The sequence below is a fragment of the Melopsittacus undulatus genome, chromosome 3 (genome assembly GCF_012275295.1).
Source record: "Melopsittacus undulatus isolate bMelUnd1 chromosome 3, bMelUnd1.mat.Z, whole genome shotgun sequence".
NCBI lineage: Eukaryota > Metazoa > Chordata > Aves > Psittaciformes > Psittaculidae > Melopsittacus > Melopsittacus undulatus.
Genome location: NC_047529.1, coordinates 81,313,106 through 81,337,122, shown reverse-complemented (window position 1 = coordinate 81,337,122; position 24,017 = coordinate 81,313,106). Strand labels below are relative to the sequence as shown.

Sequence of the window (24,017 nt, the reverse complement as noted above, 5' to 3'; positions counted from 1 at the left end):
TTTTATTTACATAGAAATTTTTGTAAACTTCCAGTAGTAGTACTTTCCTACAAATCCCAGGTGCCAGAAGCTGTTATTTTGAAATTTAGATTTTAGCTTTTTGTCATTTGAGCACTATGTGATCATCCCAAGTCTTTTCTTCTATTGTCTGTGACTGTCTTCTTCTGATTTCTTAATATTTTTATTACCTTTAATCCTTTACTTCTGATTTTATATTCACACTGCTTTATAGTGTTGGGTTTTTTTTCAGTCAGTCTATTCTCCTTGCCGTGGAATGGACTCAGTCAGAGATCAATATGAACAGACAAAAAGCTATTTATTGCAAAGGATTAACTCCTTATGTTGCTTACACACGTACGGCAATTTGGCATATCATGATTGGATACTTGTCTTGAAGACCCTTAGTGACTAGCATATAATTGGTTAAGCACAGGTGTGAGAACTTGACCTCGAACGCTTGCCAGCAGTCCACAGTTCTCATAACTCAGTGAATTCCAGCTTCCTCTTACCTTGCTTGCTTAAGCTCCCTCAGGCCTCTCACAGCCTTGCTGTATCTTTCAGAGTTATTCAGAGCTCATGTACCAAATATTCATTCTCCTGTGAGAACACTGTCTCCACATCTCCCTTTTCCTCATTATATATATATATTTTTTTTACTTGTTATTGCAATAAAGTGTTATTACTCTACCCCCCCCCTTCTTTTTTCTTTTCTATTTTTTCTTTTTTTTTTTCTCCCTCGATTTCTGTCATACAGTAAGGAAGGATTCCTCCTAACTTCAGTCTTGAAAAGTTAAACAATAGGTCTAAACTTGTCCAGTCTTCATTTGTGTCGTGTGGATAGAAGTAGCTTGAAATGACACACCCTGTCATCTGAGAGCTATCAAAACTGGGTGGGATGGATTACCTGATGAAGTTGCCCAATTCTTTTCTTTTTAGCTACACAGACTGCCTAGGCACATACCTGCTTCTTCATAGTATCTGCAAATGAAAGCTGTTGGGAGGTGAACAGCATCTTCTCCAAGGACAGAGATCATGTCATATCACTACAACATGTTACAGTGAAAAAAACTGTAAATTGGAGAAAATAGTGGCCACATCATTTTTGCAGTTGTAGGAGTGCTGAAAAGTACAAAGGTGATGATGAATAGCATTTCCTCTGTCAAAGGAGAAATTAGTTTTCATCTCAGTGAGACTTCTGTAAAATGACAAATAAAAACTAGTGATTCATAAGACAGTTTACTTGAACGAGTGGCATTTTTCACAAGTATTTGTTAGGTGTATATTTAGAACAATACAAAAGTTAGATACTTTATTTTCTAACTTATTTTATTATTTCCAGGTACTAAAGAAAACACTAATGTCAAAGAAACATTGCAAAACCTGTGGACTATGATTGAGTTAAATTTTGAAGAGTGTGCTGTAATGTTGTTAAGGTAATCATGAAATAAGCCATTTTATTGCAAGCAGTACCATAGAATTGCCATAAATTGCTGATTCACAAAATAAATATGGTAAGAGCATTGCTAGTTTTAAAATTACAAAATTCTGTTGTTTTTAGTGGAGACATCCTGTGCTTTATTATGTGGGGCTTAAATGAGTAAAACTGTAGCAAATCTAATTGTAACAGGTATGTGTGTTAAAGGCTTTTTTTGTACAGCTCGAGCTAAACTGTTACCTTTCTCCTGCATTTAGTTTTTTAATATCATAAAGGCTGTTTCATAAGTATAAATCTGATACTGATTCCTTAGATAAACAGCCAGTTGGTTTTAAAGCAGCATTTTGATTCACACTGTTAAGGAATCCTAGTTGACATTAGGAAGGAGGTAGCTATACTATGTAATTATACCAGTTTATAACATCAGTAGATTTGCTTGTAGTACTTGCTTGATAGATGTATTTCTAAGAAGATGCTTTCATTGGCATTTAATTACAACTTTTGCAAGGTAACAGTTCTGATTTCAACATTGTTAAGTCATTTGCAAGCATGACACACTTGGGGAATCATGTATTTTCATTAAGTCCTTCAAAAAGTCTCTCTGCAAGTGTCACACAACTGATCTAGCAGTAGATTAGTTCTGCCAGGGGTGAGGAGTGAGAACCGGCAATAATTACTGGCTGTGGGTATAAATCCTTACTCCTCATAACCAGCAATTTCAGGAACACTCATATGGGGTGTAATTTTATTTCACATTTTAGTGTTTCTTATCCTTTTTCTAATCCATTTTTTAGTCTGCTTTATACAGTAGTCTAAAACTTACGGGTTTGATTCCTAGGCATTGCCCCTGGGGCTATATTTCAGTGTTAAAACCATACTAATGTAATTTTCATTTTTTAACTGCCAGCAAACTTACTTTTGATGTAACAAGCTAGCACCTTGGCCAGTAAAGTCACATGCAGGAATTTTGGAAGCTCAGTAATATGGGAAGTTTTCCTATTTTCTGACCCCAGACTTCCTGGGTGCCAGAAGCAGTACTACTTTACAACACAGACACCGGTTTAAAATGTCCTAAAACCTCGGTTTGTGCTAGGGTTACCACTTGTTTCTCATTATGCATCCCATGTAAGATCATCATGTTTTTCCCACGATCATTTCCAATGAATTAAAAATCTGAGGTTTCTGAGGGGCTTTTTCTGTCTGTGTGCTCATTATCAGTGGTGTAAGGAACCTTTGCCAGGCTTCATGTCTAAAATTTCAAACTGTTCTGCTTGAAATTACTTCTGGCAGTACTTGCATCCACTCTGTGACTCACCTTAATTAAATGTCAAGGTCAGCTATTACCATTGCTGAAAACATGAATGTGGAGATTGTTTCTGTAATTCCAATCCCTATATAGAAATAAAAGAACATCACAGGAGCATTGTCCAAATCTGTGGCTAAAACTTTTGCAATAGAACAATTTGAATATGTTCATACTTGACACAAAAGACAGATATCACCAAAAATGGATGTTGTGAAATTTCTTTAAGCTCTTTTATGTAAATCATATAAACGAAACTTTGAATTAGAGCAATTAAAAGACAGCACAAAACACATACTTAGTAAACAATACTGTTTAGTGCAGAAATTGGGTAGTTAAAGAATAATGCAAGACAGAAGGAATGGCAGGGAAAATTATATGCTTTTCTTCACCTCTGTGTAGGAATATACTCAATCAGTCTCCAAAGAAAATCACTGGAAAGAGCCAAAAGATTGAGTGAGATCTGTTATCCATCATCTGTCCTTCACCCAACAACCTGTTCACATGCCAGTAAATGCTGTAGCTGTTCTTCACATTGCTTTGTCCAGAGAAACATTAATTTTTGATGCTGCATGTGCTAAATAAAAATTCATGGTGTCAGGTGCCAGTGAGGTTAGCTCTAACTTTGCAGAACATTGTAACACTTCTGAGCTTATTTACCTTACAATTAACTTCTGAATTTACAGTCTTAGGTTCCTTCTTGTGTGAAAGGAGTGTCTTTCATTCCATTTTAAACTTATTTGGGTTTGGTTTTATTCCTTTCTTGTTCAAAACAATTTTAAAATTAAATAAAGGGGTTTTTGATCTCCTAATGATGCCACAGCTTTAAGATGACAGCTTAATATACATAAATGGAAGTTCTAGCTGATATTTATTAAATAATTTAAAAAAGAAGGAAGTAAAAGTTTTGTAGGAGCCATAATATTTTGGGCTATTCAGTGCAGTTATACTTCTGGTTAGACTGGCTGATAGAAATATTTGTAAGTATTGGCCATTATGAGCCATTAGATCTTAAAGAGCTGATTCCTACCTGAGTTGTTATTTTTTGAGAGTAAACAGCTACTAGAGGAATTTTAGTAACACATTTTAGATCATTGTTTCACATTCATGCATGAAGCAGTGTTCTTCATGCTTAGCATAAATTAAGGTCAAAATATATATGCCCTCCTGATTAGATTCAAATATTGATATTGATTTATGCTTTCCAGAGAAATGTTTAAAAGAAACTGTAAGTCAATTGAAAGGTTTCCTTGTTATGAAGATGAATGGTGTAAGATGTCTTTTGCTGACTATAATGGATCGTATACTGATCAGCCACCAAATACATGGTTTGTGCTTTTTAGGTGAGTTTCATACAGAATTATTGTGAGGAAGTAGTAGTGATACACTGTGTTTTTTCACTAACCTGGTTCAAAAATGTGATTTTACATAAGTCCATTTCAAATACATGCTTTTACTTTGTCTTACAAGTCATTTTATTTGTGAAGTAATTATAATTTTATTATTTTTTAGAGAAATATTTTTTGTTCCAGAAGACATGCTTATAGTGCCAAGGGTGTATACTACTATCCCTTCCTATAGACTTCATGTTGTTGATAATGACACACTGGAGGAAATGCCCCATGTCTTTTTCAAAGTGGCACCTCGTGTTTATCCCAAAAATAAGGTAATACAAAGTGTTGTTGTGAAAAGTATAATTTTTAAAATAATAACAATTAACCAAATTCTGTGGACATTTTTAGCTATATCATAATGTTCTACTTAGAAGTGGCTCTTATTTTTTAGCAAGTTTGAACAGAGACTATCACTGATCTGCATCTGTGCTAAACGTTTTACAATGAAGGAATAGTCTTAATTTTCTTTAATGTTTTTTACTAATGCTAAATGGAGGAATATCATCCGACTTCCCTGTGCTGTTTGCAATATAGATGTGCTCCCCTCAAAGCCTCTATGTTACCTCAGAAGCATGAGTGTAGTTTGCTTTTAAAAGCGTAACTGTATTTTTAAAGTGTCATCACGGCTTCCTGTCCTCCTGCCTTTTTATGTTTAGACTAAAGAAGACAGTTTGCTGAGTCTCTCCTTGCAAGTTAGGTATTCTGCACTCTTTATTCCTCCTTCCTCTGGACTCTTTCCAATTGCTGTTGTTTTTTTTCTTGTTTATTATGCCCAAACTGAGCACACTAAACTTTACATCAAGGATTAACTTGTGGCCATACAAATGAGTAAGGAATGATAAGCTTACATGTTTTTGGGCTTTACTTATGCTAATATGTCCAGCTGTGATGCTTGTCTTATTGTACAACACCATCGTTGAGTCATGTAACAGTAGGTGCTTTCCTGAAGAACTGAATCCTGTAATTTGTTATTCTTGACTAAATATAGTGTATTTCACCACTGATTTTAATGCTGTTTTTTCAGACCATTTCCCTAGTTTAAAATAATCTTGAATTCTTATTTTCCCTTGTCTAAAATTACTGTCCTCCTTAGTTAGTGGTATCAGCTAATTAAACATGTATGTTCTCCATTTCACCATCCACATTAGTAATAAAAATGTTGAATGGAATCAGGTTAGATCTTTGAAATCTCACTGACTGCATCCTGCTCTTCCAAAATGATCCTTGAATATGTACTTTCTGGATGTGATATCCAACTAGGGTTTCTTCATTATAACATCGTTTCCATAGGCTTGGAGGAATGATCAGAGACAGGGGCAGGTGTATCCTCCTTTCCTATATTGTGCTTTCCTACAGAAGGAAGCTTGATTGGTTTGATAGGACTTGCTTTTTCGGTCTTTTTGCTACGTTGAGGGGGTTGCAAGGAGCTTTATTAGTTATTTCATTATGTTTTCAGCCATTGGAGCTATGCTGACTGAAAATTTTTAGACAACTTTGTCCATCTAAAAATACAACACTGCAGTTCTGTACTCTTCCAGAGCCTTATCTGTCCTTCATCAGGTATCAAACATAATTTAACATAATTAAATTTAAAAGATTTGTGATTCATTTAATCTGTTAATTTAATATTCTTCAGACAGTTCAGAAGATCATCAGACTAACTAATCCAAAACCTGTAAAATCATTTACGACTTCTCTTCCTATTCTGGCTTACCTCTGGCCTCTGTAATATTACTGCTAATATTAACTATTCTAGCCACATCTTCGCAGGTTGATCTTTTAGTGAAGACATGTTCAAATTTCAGCCTTCACAGTATCATCTGTCAATAACAAGGAATTGATGTCATTTATAGTCTAACACTGTAGGAGGAGCAGTTTTCTTGTCTTTCTTTTGTAACTTCCAGTTTGATCAGACCTTTCTTCTTTTTTTGCACTAGAATGAACTTGCCTTATCTGGTGTTTATAGGGAATATTAGCTGAATGTGTCTGCTACTGCTGGGGGAATAGGCTTAAATAAGAAGGGTTGCTCTCAAAACTAATTTGGGATCCTTAGAGGGGAGTGTAGATTCCACCAGACAGGAAAATTCAACATTTGACAATGGCAAGTTGCAGGATGCTTAAAGAAATCTCAGCGGTGAGCATTACTTACAGTTTTTAAGGAAAGTGATGGGTTGCGGAAAGAGCAATCACAACTTCAGATTTACTTCAGATTTCATAATCAGAATCTGTCTTGCTTAGCAGGGTAAAACTGTCTAGTTCTGCCTTGCAAGACGGGTTTTCAGTTTCCCTGATTTTACTAATTCTTTCTCACACCTCCTCCCATTAACACATACCTTTCTAGGCTAAAGGTGTCAGAATTATATGCAATATTCTAAATAAGACCTTACCAACACTTCATGCAGTACAGTGGTTTTAGTATTGGAAATGTTTATTTTGTTATGTGTTACCCCACCTGGTACATTCCATTTTTTTTTTCCTGAGTACAGCATGATAGTTCAGTTATTTTGTCATTAACTAATGATAGTGTCCCTTTTTATTTTATTCCTATCCTTTGTTATTGAGGAAGACCCCTCTTAAAGCAGACATTCTTGTTATTATTCTTTAAACTCATAACTTACGTTTTATAATATTAAATGTGGTTAATATCAGTAAAAAAGTGATTTTGGTTTAAGAGTATTTAAACAGGATTGTGCAGGTATGCTGTATTTTTCTAACTGTTCTAATTACATTTCTTAACCACTGCTACTGAGTTTCTCAGTAAGACATAACCTTATACTGTACAATTTAGCTTGATTTTCCTAGTTGTAAATATTTCACAGTTTCAGTGGACCTGCAAAAGCTGTTGAGAGCTCTCTTGATGTTTGACATGATGCTATGAAATTATTATGAAAGAAAAATACAGTGGTATTATTTTAATCTGGCTGTTACCTTTCTTTTTAACGGTATTTTGTGAAAATAGTCAACGATACAATACATCAAGCAAAAAATTATGCAGTATGCTTGAATTCCTAAACATCAGTATTATTACAGAATAGTTACTAGTTGTTCTGCTTCAAAACTACATTTCAGCAACTTACAACAGAGATAAAAGGAAATCCTATCAACAGATATTGTTATTCTGCTGCAGAGATGCTCCTGGAACACGTTAAAGTTCATTTCAGAATGATTGACAATAAGTATAAAATTTGCACACTAACAATAATGTCTACCTTCTTTCTGCAGACATTATGATCTAGACAGAAACTATTTGCTTTACATTATTTTGAATTTTTTGGTATTAATTTTTTCTTCTTCCATGGTAATTTTGTTTACTGCTGATACAGTTGTTTTGTTTTGGTTTTGTGCTTTGGGTTGGTTGTTTGGAGTTTTTTGGGGGGTTGGTTTTTTTTGGGGGGGGAGGGTGTTGGGTTTTGTTTGGTGTTTTGTTTGTTATGTTGATTCTTTTTTAATTCTACTTTCTTTGTCATTCATATATATATATGCCTTTGAACAGACTGTAGAAAGAATAGAGATAAGTATTTCTCAAGCTTCAGCTGGCTAACAGGGTAAGACTTTAAGAAATCATCATTAACAACATATTTAGTTTAGAAAATAGAAGTCAAATTCTGGACACTGATCAGGACGCTGATCAGCTATTTGTCTTGATTAGTCATAGAAGGACATATGGAAATAAATTTTACCAGAAAGTTAGTGTAAGTGATGGCTTGGCTTCGCAAGTGAAGATTTTGGGAAGGGCTTTAACCACGCTTACTTCAAGCACGATGACCAAGGGCGAGTGGGATATGCAAATCTGTTTTAAAAAGGGTGCTTAGGCAGTCAGGGAGTGTCCAACCAGGACTGTCATCTGCTGAGTAATCCCGAGCTACCCATGCGCTGGTCCGCCTGCATGCAAGGTTGGATCTGCAGCTACCCATGTACCTTGTCACCTACCAGTTCGACCCTTGCCTGTCTATACCGACAAGTGAGAGCAAGCCCTTCCAGCCTGCGCAGTGGATTGTTTAGGTGAAGTGCAGCCTGTGTGGACATGTGTCCCGCCCCCCACCCCTTTACACTCGAGGTTTAACTGCCACGGCCTAGTGAGCTAGGACAGTGACAGCAAAGTCTGCAGGTCATAGGTTTTATTAGAGTGCCCTTCTCTTAGATAGAAGAACCTACAAGGCTGGATGAGCTCCATCAGCCCAGGTTTGAAGATAGGAGTTTTCCTTCTCCTAAGTTCTGAGCAAGACTGTCATTTCCTGGGTCAATCTCCAGCAACCGCTATTGTGAGCCCACTGAGGCACCAGCGGCTCTGTGGTATCGCTACATCTAGGCGGGATTCTGACTTAGAAGCCCTCAGTCATAAGCCTGGTAGCAGATGGTAGCCTCGCACCAGTGGCTCCTCAGCCAACCACACACACCACAGGTTTGAACCTGCGGTTCCTCTCGTACTGGGCAGGATTACTTTTGCAACAACACATCAGTAGGGGAATACTAACCAGTCTCATGACAGTCTAAACCCAGCTCATGTTCCCTATTAGTGGGTGAACAATCCAATGCTTGGTGAATTCTGCTTCACAATGATAGGAAGAGCTGACCATGAAGGCAGGGCCTCACAATCCTGTTTTTTTGGGTTTTAAGCAGGAGGTGTCAGAAAAGTTACCACAGGGGTAACTGGCTTGTGTCAGCCAAGGGTTCATAGTGATGTTGCTTTTTGATCCTTGGATGTCCTTCAGTAGTGCAAGTGATATACTAGATAACAACCCTTTCTGATTCTAGAGACAGTGAATTGTAACAAGTTTACTTGTTACCTACAATTGGTAACAAGTTTACCAATTATAGCAAGTTTATCTTCATTGCTGTTATGTAATGAAACCTTTCACAGGTTTTTGAGAAAGAGGCGTAAAATCTGATGGTGTTCTCTAGATCTGTTTCCTAACTTAATAGTAGTGACTGATAATTACTCAGTGTTCCTAACAGCTGCAAAATTCAGTTATTGTCCTTATTCCTTACAGTATTCAGAAAGTGCCCACTCAAACATTTTTTTTTATCTTCAGTTTTCTGCGTATTTGTAGTGAGCATTAAGACTGCATAATGTTATCTTTATAAACAGGTATACAGCATAAAGTGCTTTGCTCTGCTGTCAGAAATAATTTTAATATCTGCCTAGATTCCTTTCAGTTTTCATGTGTACTTGTTATGAACAGAGAGGACTTAACTGTATACTTAACTAACTTATTTAAATAAGTGAGTTCTTCTGAATCATAACTGAATGGTTGCCATTACCTTGTAATGAGTATAGGGTGTGAAGTGCCTTGCAGTTACAACTGCACAAATAGGAATCGTGAGTAATTTCTTTTACTTCCATTCTAAATTTTCAGTATTATTGAAGCTACAACCCTGCGTTATTGCGTAGTCCTGAAATCACAACCATAGAATCATAGAATAGTTATTATAAATTTTTTTCAGCAAAGCTTTGTTACTGGTAAATGCTGATTTCCTTTAACTGAAATTTTGAACACTGCCAAGAGAGAAAACCTTTCAAAGAATTTTGATCTGGACTTTTCTTGGGTGGAATATGAAATTTTATGTTTGAAATAGCTCATTAGTATGGCTAACTTAGAGAACTTGAAGAAGAGACTTAATCCTGAGTTCTCCTGTTATATTTCAACTGATATTGCACTCACCATATCCCTTTTTCCTGCCTCTGCCTTTCAGGTAATGAAATATATTGCCTTTTTTTTTCAAATGCAAAATAAAATTAAATGTAATTGTATTCTTGTCCCCATATTCTTTCACAGAATTCATAAAGAGCAGACAAATCTGCATCAGGGTTATTAATTGTGCTCCATTTTTAATTAATTTATTTGTTTAAATAATACAGATATTTTTCTTAAATCAACATCTTCATAAAAATGAGATTAATATCCTGATATTTAATACTATACTTACAATAACATTATTGAAAGTAGGGGTGATGTTAATTTAACCTCAGATTTGAACACAGAATTAATCTGATCTCTAAATTTCTAAATACACCCATAATTTCACACTGCCTACAGCATGAAGGGGCATTTTAGAATCTCTGGTGTATCAGTGAATGCAGTAATTTTCATGTTTACATTTTATCTTGATCTATTTTTCTTTCATATATGTGAGGATTGCTAGTTTTTGCTGAATGTCTTGTGCTTAAATTGCCAAAATATTAGTTTCTTTATATTCAGCTGTGGTAACCTTTGCAGTTAAAAACATCTGTAACCTCAGAATTGTTGTGCAGTTTTCAAATACATCAACACATTACAATACACATCTTTCTTACATCTGGCATACAAGCCAGTTGTTTCCCAGCAATAGTATAGGATTGATATGGTTGTCTCAGAGCTTGGAGTGGAATTTCTTCACTTATGCAGTCTTTAACTCTTTCTACTGCTACTGCAATTGCTACTGCTACTACTGTCATCATCAGACATATAGTTTTGCTCAGGTATCAAGAGGGGAAAAATGTTTTGTAACAAATGAAAAGAATTTGATTGATATTATTGCTAATGGCTTTACAGGACAAAGAATAGTAATATCACAGAAGCTAGAGATGTACGGATGTTTTATTCAGGAGTTATTTACATAGTCATATGATGTACAAAGCAAGAAAATATATTAAATAAATATGTCTTACTGAACTCCAGTCATGTTACAAGAACACTTTTCAGACTAGAGTACTGCACAGGCTTAAATAAAAGAGTAAGAGCTCATTAATATTTGTTAAATTGGATGTTTTTAAACTACTTAGAATCGTCAAGAAATGTGATTAGAAAATTACCTCAGGAGTTCTATTGTACCTGCCACCTTTGAAGTTAGGTGAGATTGGATTTGACTTGCTGTGTAATTTTTTACCAAATGCAAATTCCTGCAATAAGAGATTTTTCATAAGTTAAACTATAATAGAGCAATAAGTATTTTGCTTGTTATATTAATAAGCATAACATGGACAGAACGTGTGTTGCATGTAGTCATGGAATGCTTTTTGAGTAGTGTTATTTCCAAGTAAAAATGTCATGTTTTCTTCTTTCAGAAAGGATACACATTTATGGCTGAAGCACGTACTGGTGACCTGCCTGTGGCAGCTGGAAGATGGAGGCTCCGGCTCATTGGTTCTTACAGTCCACTCCCATTTCTCTCTCGTGATGCTGTAAATAATGTGTATTCTATTAAAGAAATTAAAGAGTATTACATACCCAATGACAAGCACATAATGTTCAGGTAAATATTGAGAGAAGAATGATTAAATTCTGCCTTTTATATGGACCATACCTGTAGAAAAGTATGTTCTTTTCTCTTTCTTAGAATGGGAGGATTGTAAGGCAAATATCAGAATTTTTTGGGCCATCGGTGTGCAATATGAAATTTAACATTTCTTATTCTCTGAAATATCGCTACTGCCTAATGAAGAACAGGTATGAAGTACACAGGCCATAACTTTAAAATCATAATAACAGTATTTTACATTTCTCTTAAGTTCAATCTTGTTATCATATCCATATGTCAATTACTGAAACTCCATAGTACTTTGCGGGATTAAATATATTAAAATCAAGATTTTGCAGATGTGGAGGAGACATCAAGTTTGATTTATTTTTTTTTAAGTTATTCAGATAAAGCTTTAAATAATACAGAAATAAACCACTTTCTTTTCTGATATATCAGACCAATTTCCATCTTGCAGTGTTGGAAATTTTTTTATAGATTTTATTTTAGCATGCTGATTCTTTTAGGACAACATATTTAATTAAACTGTGATGATTTAATTTTTATTAGTCTTTTTTTAGTTTATTAAATTTTATCAAAATCAGTTTGTTATGGCTGAGCTTGAGTTCAGAACTGACTCTGACGAAATCAATTTACTTACTTTTCCACAAAAGACTACACTCTATAGTAAAACAGGCCCCATGCTTAAAGCTGATTACACATATATATTTTGAAGTTTAATTCTAGAATATTTTCCTTTGACTCCTGACAATTTGTACCAATATTTCTAATTAATGGATTATTTAATTTAAATATTCCCTAATCTGGCTAACCATGTTTTTCACAAACAGTAATAACACAGGAGAGAAAATATATATGTGGTTATTAGATAAGGCAGTGAAAAAAAGAAATGGCAAGACCACCCTGGTTTTTGCAGCAGCACTTACTTTTATCATAAATTCACTTCACTCGACTTTACTACAGGAAGTTTAGCACACCAGACTGTGGGAAAACCATTGACTGCAAACTCAATTTTAAGTATTATTTCCAGGTCAGCACAGCATTTAGGCACTTTCCTAAGAAAGAATGTTCTGGCATAGTTGGATAGTTGGTTATATTGCTATAATTTTTTTCTTCCTCTTCAGGTATTCAGTAAAAGCCACAGCATCACATATTGCTACAGTGCAGGTACAAACCTCTAAATCAGATGTATTTATTAAACTACAAGTTCTAGATAATGAAGAGGAAATTCTGAGTGTCACGGGAAAAGGACAGGCAGTCATCCCTGCTTTTAATTTCTTGAGTAATGAAATGCTTTTGAGTTCTCAGTGTAAGTATTGTATTCTGTGTTTGATAATTTTATTTACTGAGGGATATGCACTCTTACAGTATCTTTAGATAATCACAGAAATTTTTTTTTCTACTTTTTCCATGAATCCTTAATTGCTTTGTGATTGAGTGAAATTGGCTTAATTTTTAAGCAATGAACAGGAGTCCTTCATTCTCAGCAATGGGGAAAGTTACTGAAAAGACTGACTGAAATAAGGTGTCCAGTCTTATTTTCTTCCTCTGTCTTTTGATTGTCTTTTATAACTGACTAAAGACTTTGTGGATAATTGAAGTAGCTTCTTGGTTTCTGAAATTTTTATGCATATGCTTGTCTTGTCCTTGAGAATTTAAATAAGTTTTATTTTTCAAGAGCTTGCCTTTGTTTGATCTTAAGGTTCAAAAATTTTTGGCTGTTAGGAAACAGATGTCCAGACCGTGGAACATGGTAGGTAATTCACAGGTTTAAAGCCTTATGGTTTAAATGCACTGTCCTGGGCATCACTCCTTTTAGCAGCAGCACGTATTTTATTGGCTTGTCATCCGGCATATGAGGCCCAGAGTACAAGAAAAAAATAGACTTAATAAATTATATAACATTCATCCTTAGAGAAAAACACTACTGTTTTGACTAGCTCTGCTGTGGTTTCACATGATATTCATAGAAGACACTGAAGGAAGAGCTACTTTCCCTACTCTTGCAAAGTTGGCATAAAGGGCATAAATGCCCATTTTGCTATTATATTGTTGTCAATTCTTTGTGATAGTAACTGAAATACTGAAAAAAAGTTATATGTTATGGGAACACTTGAATTAAACAAAATTTCTTTTGTGACAAATTTATTTGAAAATTACAGCAAATAATAATTTTTGGCTGAACATTTGAATCCAATAAGTTTATTTACTCAGGTTTTTTTGTTTCTTTGTTTTTTAATTGCTATTTATTACATTGCAGTCTTGTCAGCTCAGCTCTTGTTGAAGGTGAGAACCAGTTTGTGTTCAAAGGTCACCTTTCATAAGTATGCTAAAATTCATGTATTTTCTCAAAGTACTTCGAAACTTGTGACTGTAGCTAAGAAAAATTCAGCTAGCACCAATTAAAACTGAGTCCCTGTAGTTCAGCAAGCTAACATTCTGAATTTATATCCAAGCCTCACAGCATGTAAATACCAGGATAAGGGGCAAGGAGGTAAAGCAAATGAAGTCAAACTCTTTTCAGTGGAATACAGTGACAAGACGAGGAAATGGGCAAAACCTGAAAAATAGAAAATCAATTTAAGCATTAGAAAAGCTGATTTGGAGGGTGGGGGTTGCCTGGTTTGCAGTTTTGTTAGGGTTTTTATTTTTACTCTCAGGATATCAGGTACTGGAACAGGTTGCCCAGAGAGGTTTTGGAGTCTTCATTCTTGGAGATAATTAAAACCCATCTGGATATGGCCATGAGCAGCCTGCCCTATCTGACCCCTGCATTTTAGCAATAGAATTGAACTAAATTATCTCCAGAGGTGTCTTCCAGCCTCACTCAGCCTCCTGTGATCCCGTAGTATCAATTAGTAGAGAAGACTAAAGTTTGGGTTTTTTGATGATACAAAAATAATTTAGTTTCCTTGGATATGCTGTCCAACTAAGGAGGTATATATTTACAACTGGACTTCATGGAGAGAGCCTTCAGCTTGAGACTGTAGCAATACTCTCCCATCATCCCCCTACGATGTAGCGAGGTAACTTCCTGCACACTCCAGGCAGCAGAGTTAGGTTATCCAGCCATCCTCTTTCATGCTTCACTTCAGGCTGTCAGAAATTAGTTCTAATGAACTCAGTACTCAAGAGCTACCATCAGATAATATTAGCTGTTTGCTGCTGGCATTTTTGTTGTTTGATAAAGTTGGGGCTAAAGCAAAAGCCTTAACTTTAGCTGCTTTTAAAAGAAGCTTAAACAAAACAGGAATGAACATTTTGTCATATGAAAGTACTCTCGGACAGTTGATTGACATTTGATTTTGAAGCACTGTTTAATTCAACTATTCAGGAACAAAAAATACAGCTAAATGAGGTACATAATTCTTAGGCACAGTATCAGTAAATGTCCCTGCGGTATCTAAGTAATCTTTAACAAAAATGAAGTACCATCTTTTATGTAATAGATTGCAGATACTACTGCCATGCCATCTTCTTTCATAATTTTAGTTTGTTTCCCTCTTTTCTATACACTTTACTTCTTAAGCTGTTTCCATTTTATTTGTAGGAGAGTATACTATTTTTAATTTTTCACTATATAAATGGGGCTTCATTTTGAAAATTATATTATTCATAAGCATTACAAGTTTGATTAAGTAAAGCAGTTGTTTATAAACAAGTCAGCTACTGTACTCTCCGTGGACACCACTATACATCCATGTTGTAAGATACTAAAGTCTTCAGTCCTTTTATGAAGACTTTTATACAATAAATCTTTTGTAGACCTATGAGTTTCTGCCCATTTGAGTATATTCAGAACCTGAGGCAAAGACAAATTTTTCAAATGTTGCGTCTGATTGCTTCAGGAGAGCCCAAAATAGCATATTTAATGTGCTCATCACCACTATTTTGAACTGTGTCATTTTCTAACATCCTTTAGAAAAATGTTTCATCTAGATTTCCATTTTTTTGCATTATTTCTAATAATTTAATCATGTTTATGAAGTATCTTGATTTCTGTCTCAACTGCACCTTATAACCAGAATTGCAAAATTAAGTACTGTGGAGATCATGCTCTTGAAATCATTCGTTAGATGACAATGTTGTAGTTTTAAAGGAACTCAAGGATAAGCTGTCATAATTCTGTCTGAGCTACCAAGATAATCAATAGCTGGTTTGGGTGCTGGTTTGGGTGCTGGTTTGGGTACTGGTTTTGGAATGTGGGAATGGATTAATAGCCTTATTTGTAAACTGATGAAAATAACAGCAGGAAGGCTGTAAAATAGCTCAGATTAGGGTCAGCATCATAGTTCTTGAAATAAATTGCCACATTACCCTCACTAAAGTGGAGAAAGTTTCTTTCACGAAACTGACTTGTTGGCAAAGATCACAGTCCGAAACATGATAAGGTGAAAGAGAATATAAATGGGTTCCAACAGATGCTGGAATGGGAAGAATGGGTCAGAATACTTAAGAGGGACATTTTGACTTTGCCAAACTAGCAGAGGACATAGGCAAGAAGAGCTTTACAAAATATCTTCAGAAAACAGACACGCACTTAGGCTTCTATGTCTTATTCTTATATGCCATGATACAAATAATTTCTGATAATTTAAAGTTACTTTAATCCATTGTGAATCATTCAATGAAATACCTGTTACATTAACCTGATTGAAAGTAGAAAGGTTGTTGTTTAAGGTTTGTATTCAGCAGTGGAGCCTGTAAGAAAAGTTTTAATGGTTTTAGACTGTATTTGAAGGTGAAACAAATATTCTGATTCCATTTAAGTGGGTGTGAGTGTATAGAGAGTTTTCATTTGCAAAGAATGGTTGTCACAATTTGTTGGGGTTTTTTACTATTACTGTTATTTTTACAATACTAAACCAAGTGGCCTTAACATTTAAATTCTTTTCCTATATGAGGTATCTTGTTTATTACAAAGCAGACATTTTGTGTAGGTATTCCAAATTTTTCAGAGCTTCCAAACTAAATGAAAAGATTGAATGTATTCAGTATAACCAATATGACAGCATCATATTACTCAGCCTGCTGAATGCAATTTATAGCAATTTATAGCATTTATAGTTGTAAAAGCATGTTTCTTGTTTCTCTGCTATTGTCAACAGCAGGAGGAAATTTTGCCCAGTACAATAAAAAGATAGGGACCTCCATAAATGCCAAATTCAGGTGGGGATTTGGAAAACTGACACTCAATACAAGATCGATACTGTTAGCATCTAGTTGTTCTCTAAACAAGAGTGTTTTCACAGAATCGGAATAATCAGAAACCACTATATCATCAGCACCAAAATTGTTAGTTAGGAAAGTCAATCTTCATATTTGAGATTTATTCAGAATCACATGTTCTGTCTCTCATAGAATTGATCACTGTGTTGCCAGAAGTGACATTAAGTGACCTTATTGTGCAAATATCACCAATAAAATATTATTCCCCTTTCCCACTCATAACTTGTTAATTCATCTATGGTCACAAATGGTTTCTATATATCTTTTATAGCTAAAAAACTGCATTAAACCACTTGATTTTGAATATATTTACCTCTCTGAGATGCAGCCTATGACATGGACCTATAACATTTGCTTGTCAATAAAGAAGTTACATATTAACATGTTGCCAGTACAACTCATTTTATTGGTACAAGTGCAACAGGCCTGTAAGCACAGATGGGGAAGAGGATGCTCATAATCCTTTTATTTTCCATAGTAGCAGTCTGGTACAATACAGTGTCAAAGTATAAAAATCATGTTCAGAAATCTTGTGTTTGAATCTGGATCCAAAGGTAGATAGTCATTCCTTCTGATCAGAGCTTTGCTTAGGAAAACCAAGACTGGATATTTATGTAGGTAGGAAGAAAAGTAATTTGGTACCACAGCACCACCTGTTGACAATTGCTAGAACTATTATTTTGGATTGATGGATATTTGGGAACTTCTGCAAGTCATCTTTGCAGCATGGAAAGCAGAATGATTATGCATGGATTGTTAAGCAGAATCCTTATGGAGAGTTCCACCATTCTGAGCTATCTTCATGGCAAGATCTTCCTCTGGGCAAACCATTATAGATTTTTTTAATTCTTAAGCTCTTCAGGTTTAGGAGAGAGAGAAGGACAGTGAAAGCTGATCGTAGCCAAAGAAATATAACCTCCCTTGAAACACACCTTGATAGGTAGAGGTACGCTCTTTCAGACAGCAGCACACGGCTCCCAAAGCCCAGACATCTGACCTTATGGAGGGAGCTCACCTCTCTTGACTACAAGAGGGAGTACATTTACTTGGACTCACTTCTTCAAAGCTACCTTTTTGTAAATCATTTGCACTGTTCCTTGATAACAGTGCTCAAGTAGGCCTTGAAGATCCTTCCTGACTAGAAACCTGCATGCAAATATTGCAAATGGTTGCCTAAAGGCAAGTTATCAGTTTAGAATATGTCTGTGTGTAGCATTATTCTTCCATTTGGAATCTGAATTATTTCTTTGCAGCAGGTTTTCACAGAGATAGAAAAGAACATTCTGAATGTCATGCAGAAGAGCAAGTCATAGCTTGGGATTAGGAGTTTAAGGTATCTTAAAGAAAGCATTTCTGCAAAAGTTGCTATTTTCATTTCCTGACTTCTGGTTTTCTTAGGAAAAAGGGAGCACTGCCTTATACAGAGGAAAGATGAGATAGCAAGTTATCTGTGGCGTTTGACTTTCATAAAAAACAATATTTCATAAGTCCATTTGAGTTTCTAGTGGCACATTTAACATTTTATTTGGCATTTATACACTGACACACCACCAGTAAATTTTGCTGAATCTGGTCAGCTAGTCCTGACAGCTTCTGTTAATTCCTGGATGTTTTGTCAAAACACGTGAAACTATGTTTTTCTTTTGAAGTCTTGTGATGATACAGTATCATCCTTGGCTTCTTCGATATACCTTGGGAAGAGTAAAGGCTTCTTGTCCTCAGTGTTCAGTTACATTAGAAATGAACACAAATATACACTTTCTGGATTAATACTTCCATGATAGCCCTTATTTAGCACATTCCTGATTTCAGTTATTTCCTATATACCTTCCTTAGGAGATATTGATATACCTTTATAAATTACAGGCCACAAATAGTTCTATAGCTCCTTTCAAGAATGGCTTTTTCTAAACTTCAGTCAGCTATGACCTTTGTGCCAGGTTGACATCAGAGACTTCTGTAAGGGTAGGAGTTGCCAGAACTGTGGCCAATGCACCTCTCCCCTCCTTACACAGGTGTCCACAACTTATTAAATTAGATTAGTTTCACAGAGACCCCATCATAGAGAGCCCAAAGGTATCTGTATTATGTAATACATAGCATAGTGCTGTCATGGTTAGTGTAGGAAAGTAGTGTGGGGCTTGAAGGGGGTAAAATGATGCACTTTATAAACAGTAACAGCAGTTATATAGGCAGTCTTTCAAATTTCTCATTATTTGCTTTGAAGAGATTTGTGATTTGCATGCAGAATAAAATCAAGATAGTATTTGAAATAAACAATTTCAATTGGACCCTTGTGAGCATTATTGACTATGTGTGACTTCTGTGAATATTGACTATGGTATCTATTTACCTCATACCAACATTTTGTAGTATTTCTGAAAATTAACACCGACATATTTAATCTTGCAGCAAACAAGATTAGTCAAAGTACTACAAAGAAGGAATCAGAAGTGAAAGGATCAAAAAAAAAAGCTCATAATTCATCTTCAAAGGACACCAAAACTTCTTTGAAGGCGGGACATGTACGAGAAGGTCCACCTACATTACAAGATGAATCTTCTGTCTTGGAAACATGTCAAAAAAAGGATGGAACTCCGCAAGAAGTAAGAGATTCCAAATCACTGGGATTTTGGGGAAAAAAGAAACCAAAACAACAAACAAACAAGCAATTAAGGGGTATTGATAATTCTTTTGGTAAATGCAGATCTGGTATCCTGAGGGATAATGTACTTGTATGGGTAAACAAATAAGAAAGGGTCATTTTTGGTTTCGAATCAAAGTGACGCATTCAATTTTTAAGTGGTCTTCATTTGCCAAATCCAAGTCAAGTATAGCATAATTTTCAGCTAAGGGCCAAAAGCTACCAGAAATTAAGTTAAACTTCTGATGCTTCCATATGAGTTTTCTATGAAATTTGATGTAAAAGAAGGCTATCTTTCATATTTTTAATAGAGAAACACCTATTGACAGTCACCTGAAGGCTTTAGTAACACACACAGAAGAGCTGCTACTTGAGCCAAGTTTCTCAGAGAGGGATGTCAAAAGTGTGGATTTTTCTGGACATCTTATAGTAATATTTGTCTATCTTAGAAAAAAAACCAACAGCATTTATTTTCTAAAGCAGTTATAATTGAGATAATTGAGTTCAGGTGCAACAATGTTTCAAATCAATATATTCAAAAATTTAAAAAAATAATAATAAAAAGAAAAGAAATAAATTCCACTGTTCCTTTGACTCAGAAATGGCTTTAGAATTTGGAAAAAAAAAATAAAGGGAATCATTTCATGTTCAGTGCAGACAATTTATAAAATAACCCATGGACCCTGACATCTCTGCTTCAAATTAAGACATTATGGAGTGCTAGTATAAGGGCTCAAAGGACTGTAGTAGGTCTTAAAATCAAAGACAAAAGTTTCCGTTTTTTTGCACATGGCATATATAGGAAAGTTACATGGAAATCTTAAAGGAATAGAATAATAGAAATTTTTAGGTTGGAAAAGACCTGTAAGATTATCAAGTCCAACCATTAACCCAGCAATGCCAAGGCCACCACTAAACCATGTTTCCAAGTACCACAACCATGTGTCTTTTAGATACCTTCAGGAATGGTGACTCCACCACTTTCCTGGACAGCCTGTTCTAATGCTTGACAACACTTTTTGTGAAGAAATTGTGTCTAATATCCAGTCTAAATGTCCCCAGTGCAGCCTGAGGCTGTATAGCCCAGTTTAGTTTTGCTTGATAAAACACACGAGTAATTGTTTAATTTCACAGGAATTAAATTAAAATCTTTGGAATTAGCACTGATTTTTTTAAGATTCCTGTGAATACTATAATGTACAAGCTTGTAAATTAATTATGTGTTTTATTTGCTGAGCTCAGGAGCTGATAGGTCACTAACCTACAGAACTTTTGAATGCTTACTAGAAGTGTGTTAACATGCTGGATTCTCTTTCAGTCTCACAAGTATATCATACAAGCATTGGTGCTGTATAATAGTTGGCCACGTGAAGAGAGTCAGTTTCTCTTTGTTCAAGAACTGAAAGAAATGGAGAAAAATGAAAGCAAAGGTAGGTCAGTGTATGTATTTATTCAAATATGTCATGTTACCAATTAAAAAAAGTTGTATTGCTACAAGCCACAACCATATGATTTTTTTCTTTTATTCACTACTTGAGTGAAATAATTAAGCAATAAAGCTCTTTGTTCTGTGGTTTATAGAAATAAAGTTTGATTGCATAATTCTATATATTTAGTTCACAATTTATAAGGAAAGCAAAGAATACACTGCAAAACTCACCTGAGTTTCTTAGGGCTTAACTTTTAAGTAGGGATCTAGAACAGCTACAGAAGTATGACTGCTTCTACAGTCAGAGACTGATGAAGTGTAATGTAAGAGCACAGTGCCTTGACAAAGTACATCCAAACACAGAATTCCTCCTGAAACCAGACAAACACGCTTGCTGATAATTGAAGAAGATGCACTGACAAAAGTAAAAAGAAGAAAAAGACCTGTTTCAGGATATGTATTACTTCCATACTACTAGCAGAAGAATTTAGGCAGGAGGCAAGACTAGTAAAGGCCCTGAGGCCAGGCTGCGTATTCAAGCCAGGCAGGGGACACAGAAATTAAAGTTTTTATTTTTTTTGTAGATTCTCTTAGCATTTCTCATTAAGGGACAGGGAAAAAAAAAAAAAAAAGGACACAAAAACCAAACCAAACAAACAAAAAAACCCCTGAACCAACATACATTAAAAGCCATTAGAATACTAGTCAGTATTCTGGAAATTAGATAAATGTCTCATATTTGTTTCTCCTTATGATTTGGATCTTAATTATGTTAGAGGAAAATTTATCATGCTGGATCAAACAGCCTGAGGTGACTCAGCTGCCACTCCATGTCCAGCCATGAGAGATGCTAGAGATGTAGTCACAGCAGGCACATGCACAAAGAACACATACACACTGCATACATACATATATACATTGCCAGCCATGCAGATCACAGACAGATACCTAGAACACTCACACAAACACGGATAGTGCCAATGGCCTCATCCTGCTTCCCTGTCTGGCCGGACAGAATGGAAATCCAGTAGAGAGTTTTTATATATATGCATGTGTGTGTATGTGTATATGAGGTGGATCCTTACAACAGCTGGACTTAAACACCCAGTCTGCCAGTACCTGTTCCGTGGATCCCATAGTGGCTCCTGCAGCTGCAGCCCTACTCCAGCTGCTGGTGCAGAATATCACACACACATGGACATACGCAGCTAATTCCCCTGTGCTCTCACTCCTAAATTTCCTGCAGAACCTAAAATACTACTTTCCACTATTCATTAAATTACCAATATCATCAATCTCATCAATGTTAAAGTTCTATAAATCAATTTTTCAAATATGAAATAAGGAGAAATTATTTGTATTGTCCTCCTTCTATATATGTACACTTGCTGATACCCTTAAATTTTCTTTCAATCTTTAAATCTTTTTTCTGAGTGTGAAGTAGTCTTAAAGCAATTTGAAAACTGAGCTTTATCATTTAAAGCTGCCAGCACCAGCTGTCAAACACACAATTCATATAGTAGCAGTGTTGCTGTGTAACCAAAAAGGCATCTTCTCACCGTGTGATTTTTAGGAAAGCTGCAATGAGCCAGGTGGAAAATTTCTCCAACAAATTTTCACCATTTCAGTTGTCACTGTTTCATGTAAGACGACAGTGCCATCTGGAGTTAGTTTTGCGTTAAAGCTAATTTGTCATGGCAAAAGTATATTCCAGCCTTGTATTAGCATTTACTAAAGACTTTTAGACTAGTCTCCATCTAAATGAAGACTCATACTATTATTCTGTCAGTATTCACCAATATTAAGAATATTTATTAAGAGCATTTCTGAAGAAAGTAAGCTTTCTGGCATACAGGTGCTGTGATAATTCTGTCCATATGGATGTTTAGGGTTTTTCTTTGGTCAAAATCTGTAATATTGCTGTTTGGCAATAATTTTGAAAGGAACTGTGTTAGCAAACATTATTTGATTCCTAATATTTAGTCATATTTTTTATACATGAAATCTCATTAAATGTTTTATTAAAGAGCTCATTGCAAACACAAAACATTAAAAAGGCATTAAGCAGGAAAACCCAAATACACAGAAATTAGAAAGTGCCAGATATTTTATTATTTATACAGTCTTTATTATTTTGTCCCTTTTTTTCACTTCCATTGGGAACTGTTAATGGGGTAAGACTTCAATGGAAAAATAGTTAGAAAAACCCTAATGCCTGGATCATAATTCTTGTGTGGAAGTGGAAAAAAAACCAAGGAATCTTGCAACTGCTGATAGCATTTTAAGTTATTTGACTACGTGAACAAAATTATTTAAAATTATTTTAAGATTTGTTTTGTATACATGGCTTTTAGCTATTGCCTTTTGGGGTTCTTTGGTTTTACTTTTCTTGTAGTAAGATCAGAAGTTTTATTATACAACTGTCACAACCCAGAATTGAATTATCAGTGTGTGCTGAATGCTGTCTGCAGCATGTACTTAGTGTGTTGCCTTCAGCTAATTCAAGAGTATTAGCTGTTCATACAAGAAGGCTGTTTATCCACCTGGAATAGTAGAGGGAAACAGGGTGCCCAACTCAGGTAGTAGAGGCAGGCTTGAAAAGGTAAAGGTAATATCCTTTGGAATATTCCTTGTTTAGCTCCAAAGATGGGAAATTTTCTCCCACAGGTTTTCTTTTTCCCACCGGCGAACTTGCTGGCTCATGCCAAGGGCAAGATTTCACAGAATGTTTAACAGGGTATTCAGTTCTTCCTCTCTCTTTCCCAGCTTGCCTCTCTGTAGTGATTCACCACTTGTGGTTTAAGCCCAGCCAGCAACCCAGAACCACACAGCCTCTTGCTCACTCCCCTCTTCTTCCTCCCCCTGCTCCCAGAGGGATTGGGAGGAGAATCAAAAGAATGTAACTCCTATGGGTTGGGATAAGAACAGTCCAGTAACTAAGGTATAACACAAACCACTGCTGCTATGACCAATAATAATAATGATAAGGGAAATAGCAAGGGAAGAGAATACAAGCTCACCACCTGCTGACCGATACCCAGCCAGACCTGAGTAGTGATCTAGCTCTTCCAGGTAACTGTCCGCAGTTTCTATACTGGGCATGACGTGCTGTGGTATGGAATATCTCTTTGGTTAATTTGGGTCAGGTGTCCTGTCTCTGCTTCCTTCCGGCTTCCCCTCCTCCCTGGCAGAGCATGAGATTCAGAAAGTCCTTGGTCAGAGTAAACATCACTGAGCAGCAACTAAATGTTGGTGTTACCAGTGCTATTCCCAGGCTGAAAGTCAAAAACACAGCTCTGCACCAGCTACTAAGGAGAAAAATAATTGCTACTGCTGAGCTCAGG

At 35.6% G+C, this 24,017-nt stretch overlaps 1 protein-coding gene across 1 annotated transcript in view; it reads left to right on the top strand.

The window, feature by feature from the left end:
• ADGB (androglobin) overlaps positions 1 to 24,017 on the top strand; it is a 102,144-nt gene that overhangs the window by 65,490 nt on the left and 12,637 nt on the right. Inside the window, exons 23-29 of the mRNA XM_034060762.1 lie at positions 1,340 to 1,433; positions 3,947 to 4,081; positions 4,251 to 4,404; positions 11,178 to 11,365; positions 12,496 to 12,680; positions 19,013 to 19,206; positions 20,563 to 20,674. Of these exons, the coding sequence (XP_033916653.1) occupies positions 1,340 to 1,433; positions 3,947 to 4,081; positions 4,251 to 4,404; positions 11,178 to 11,365; positions 12,496 to 12,680; positions 19,013 to 19,206; positions 20,563 to 20,674 (1,062 nt within the window). The remainder of the gene's footprint in view (positions 1 to 1,339; positions 1,434 to 3,946; positions 4,082 to 4,250; positions 4,405 to 11,177; positions 11,366 to 12,495; positions 12,681 to 19,012; positions 19,207 to 20,562; positions 20,675 to 24,017) is intronic.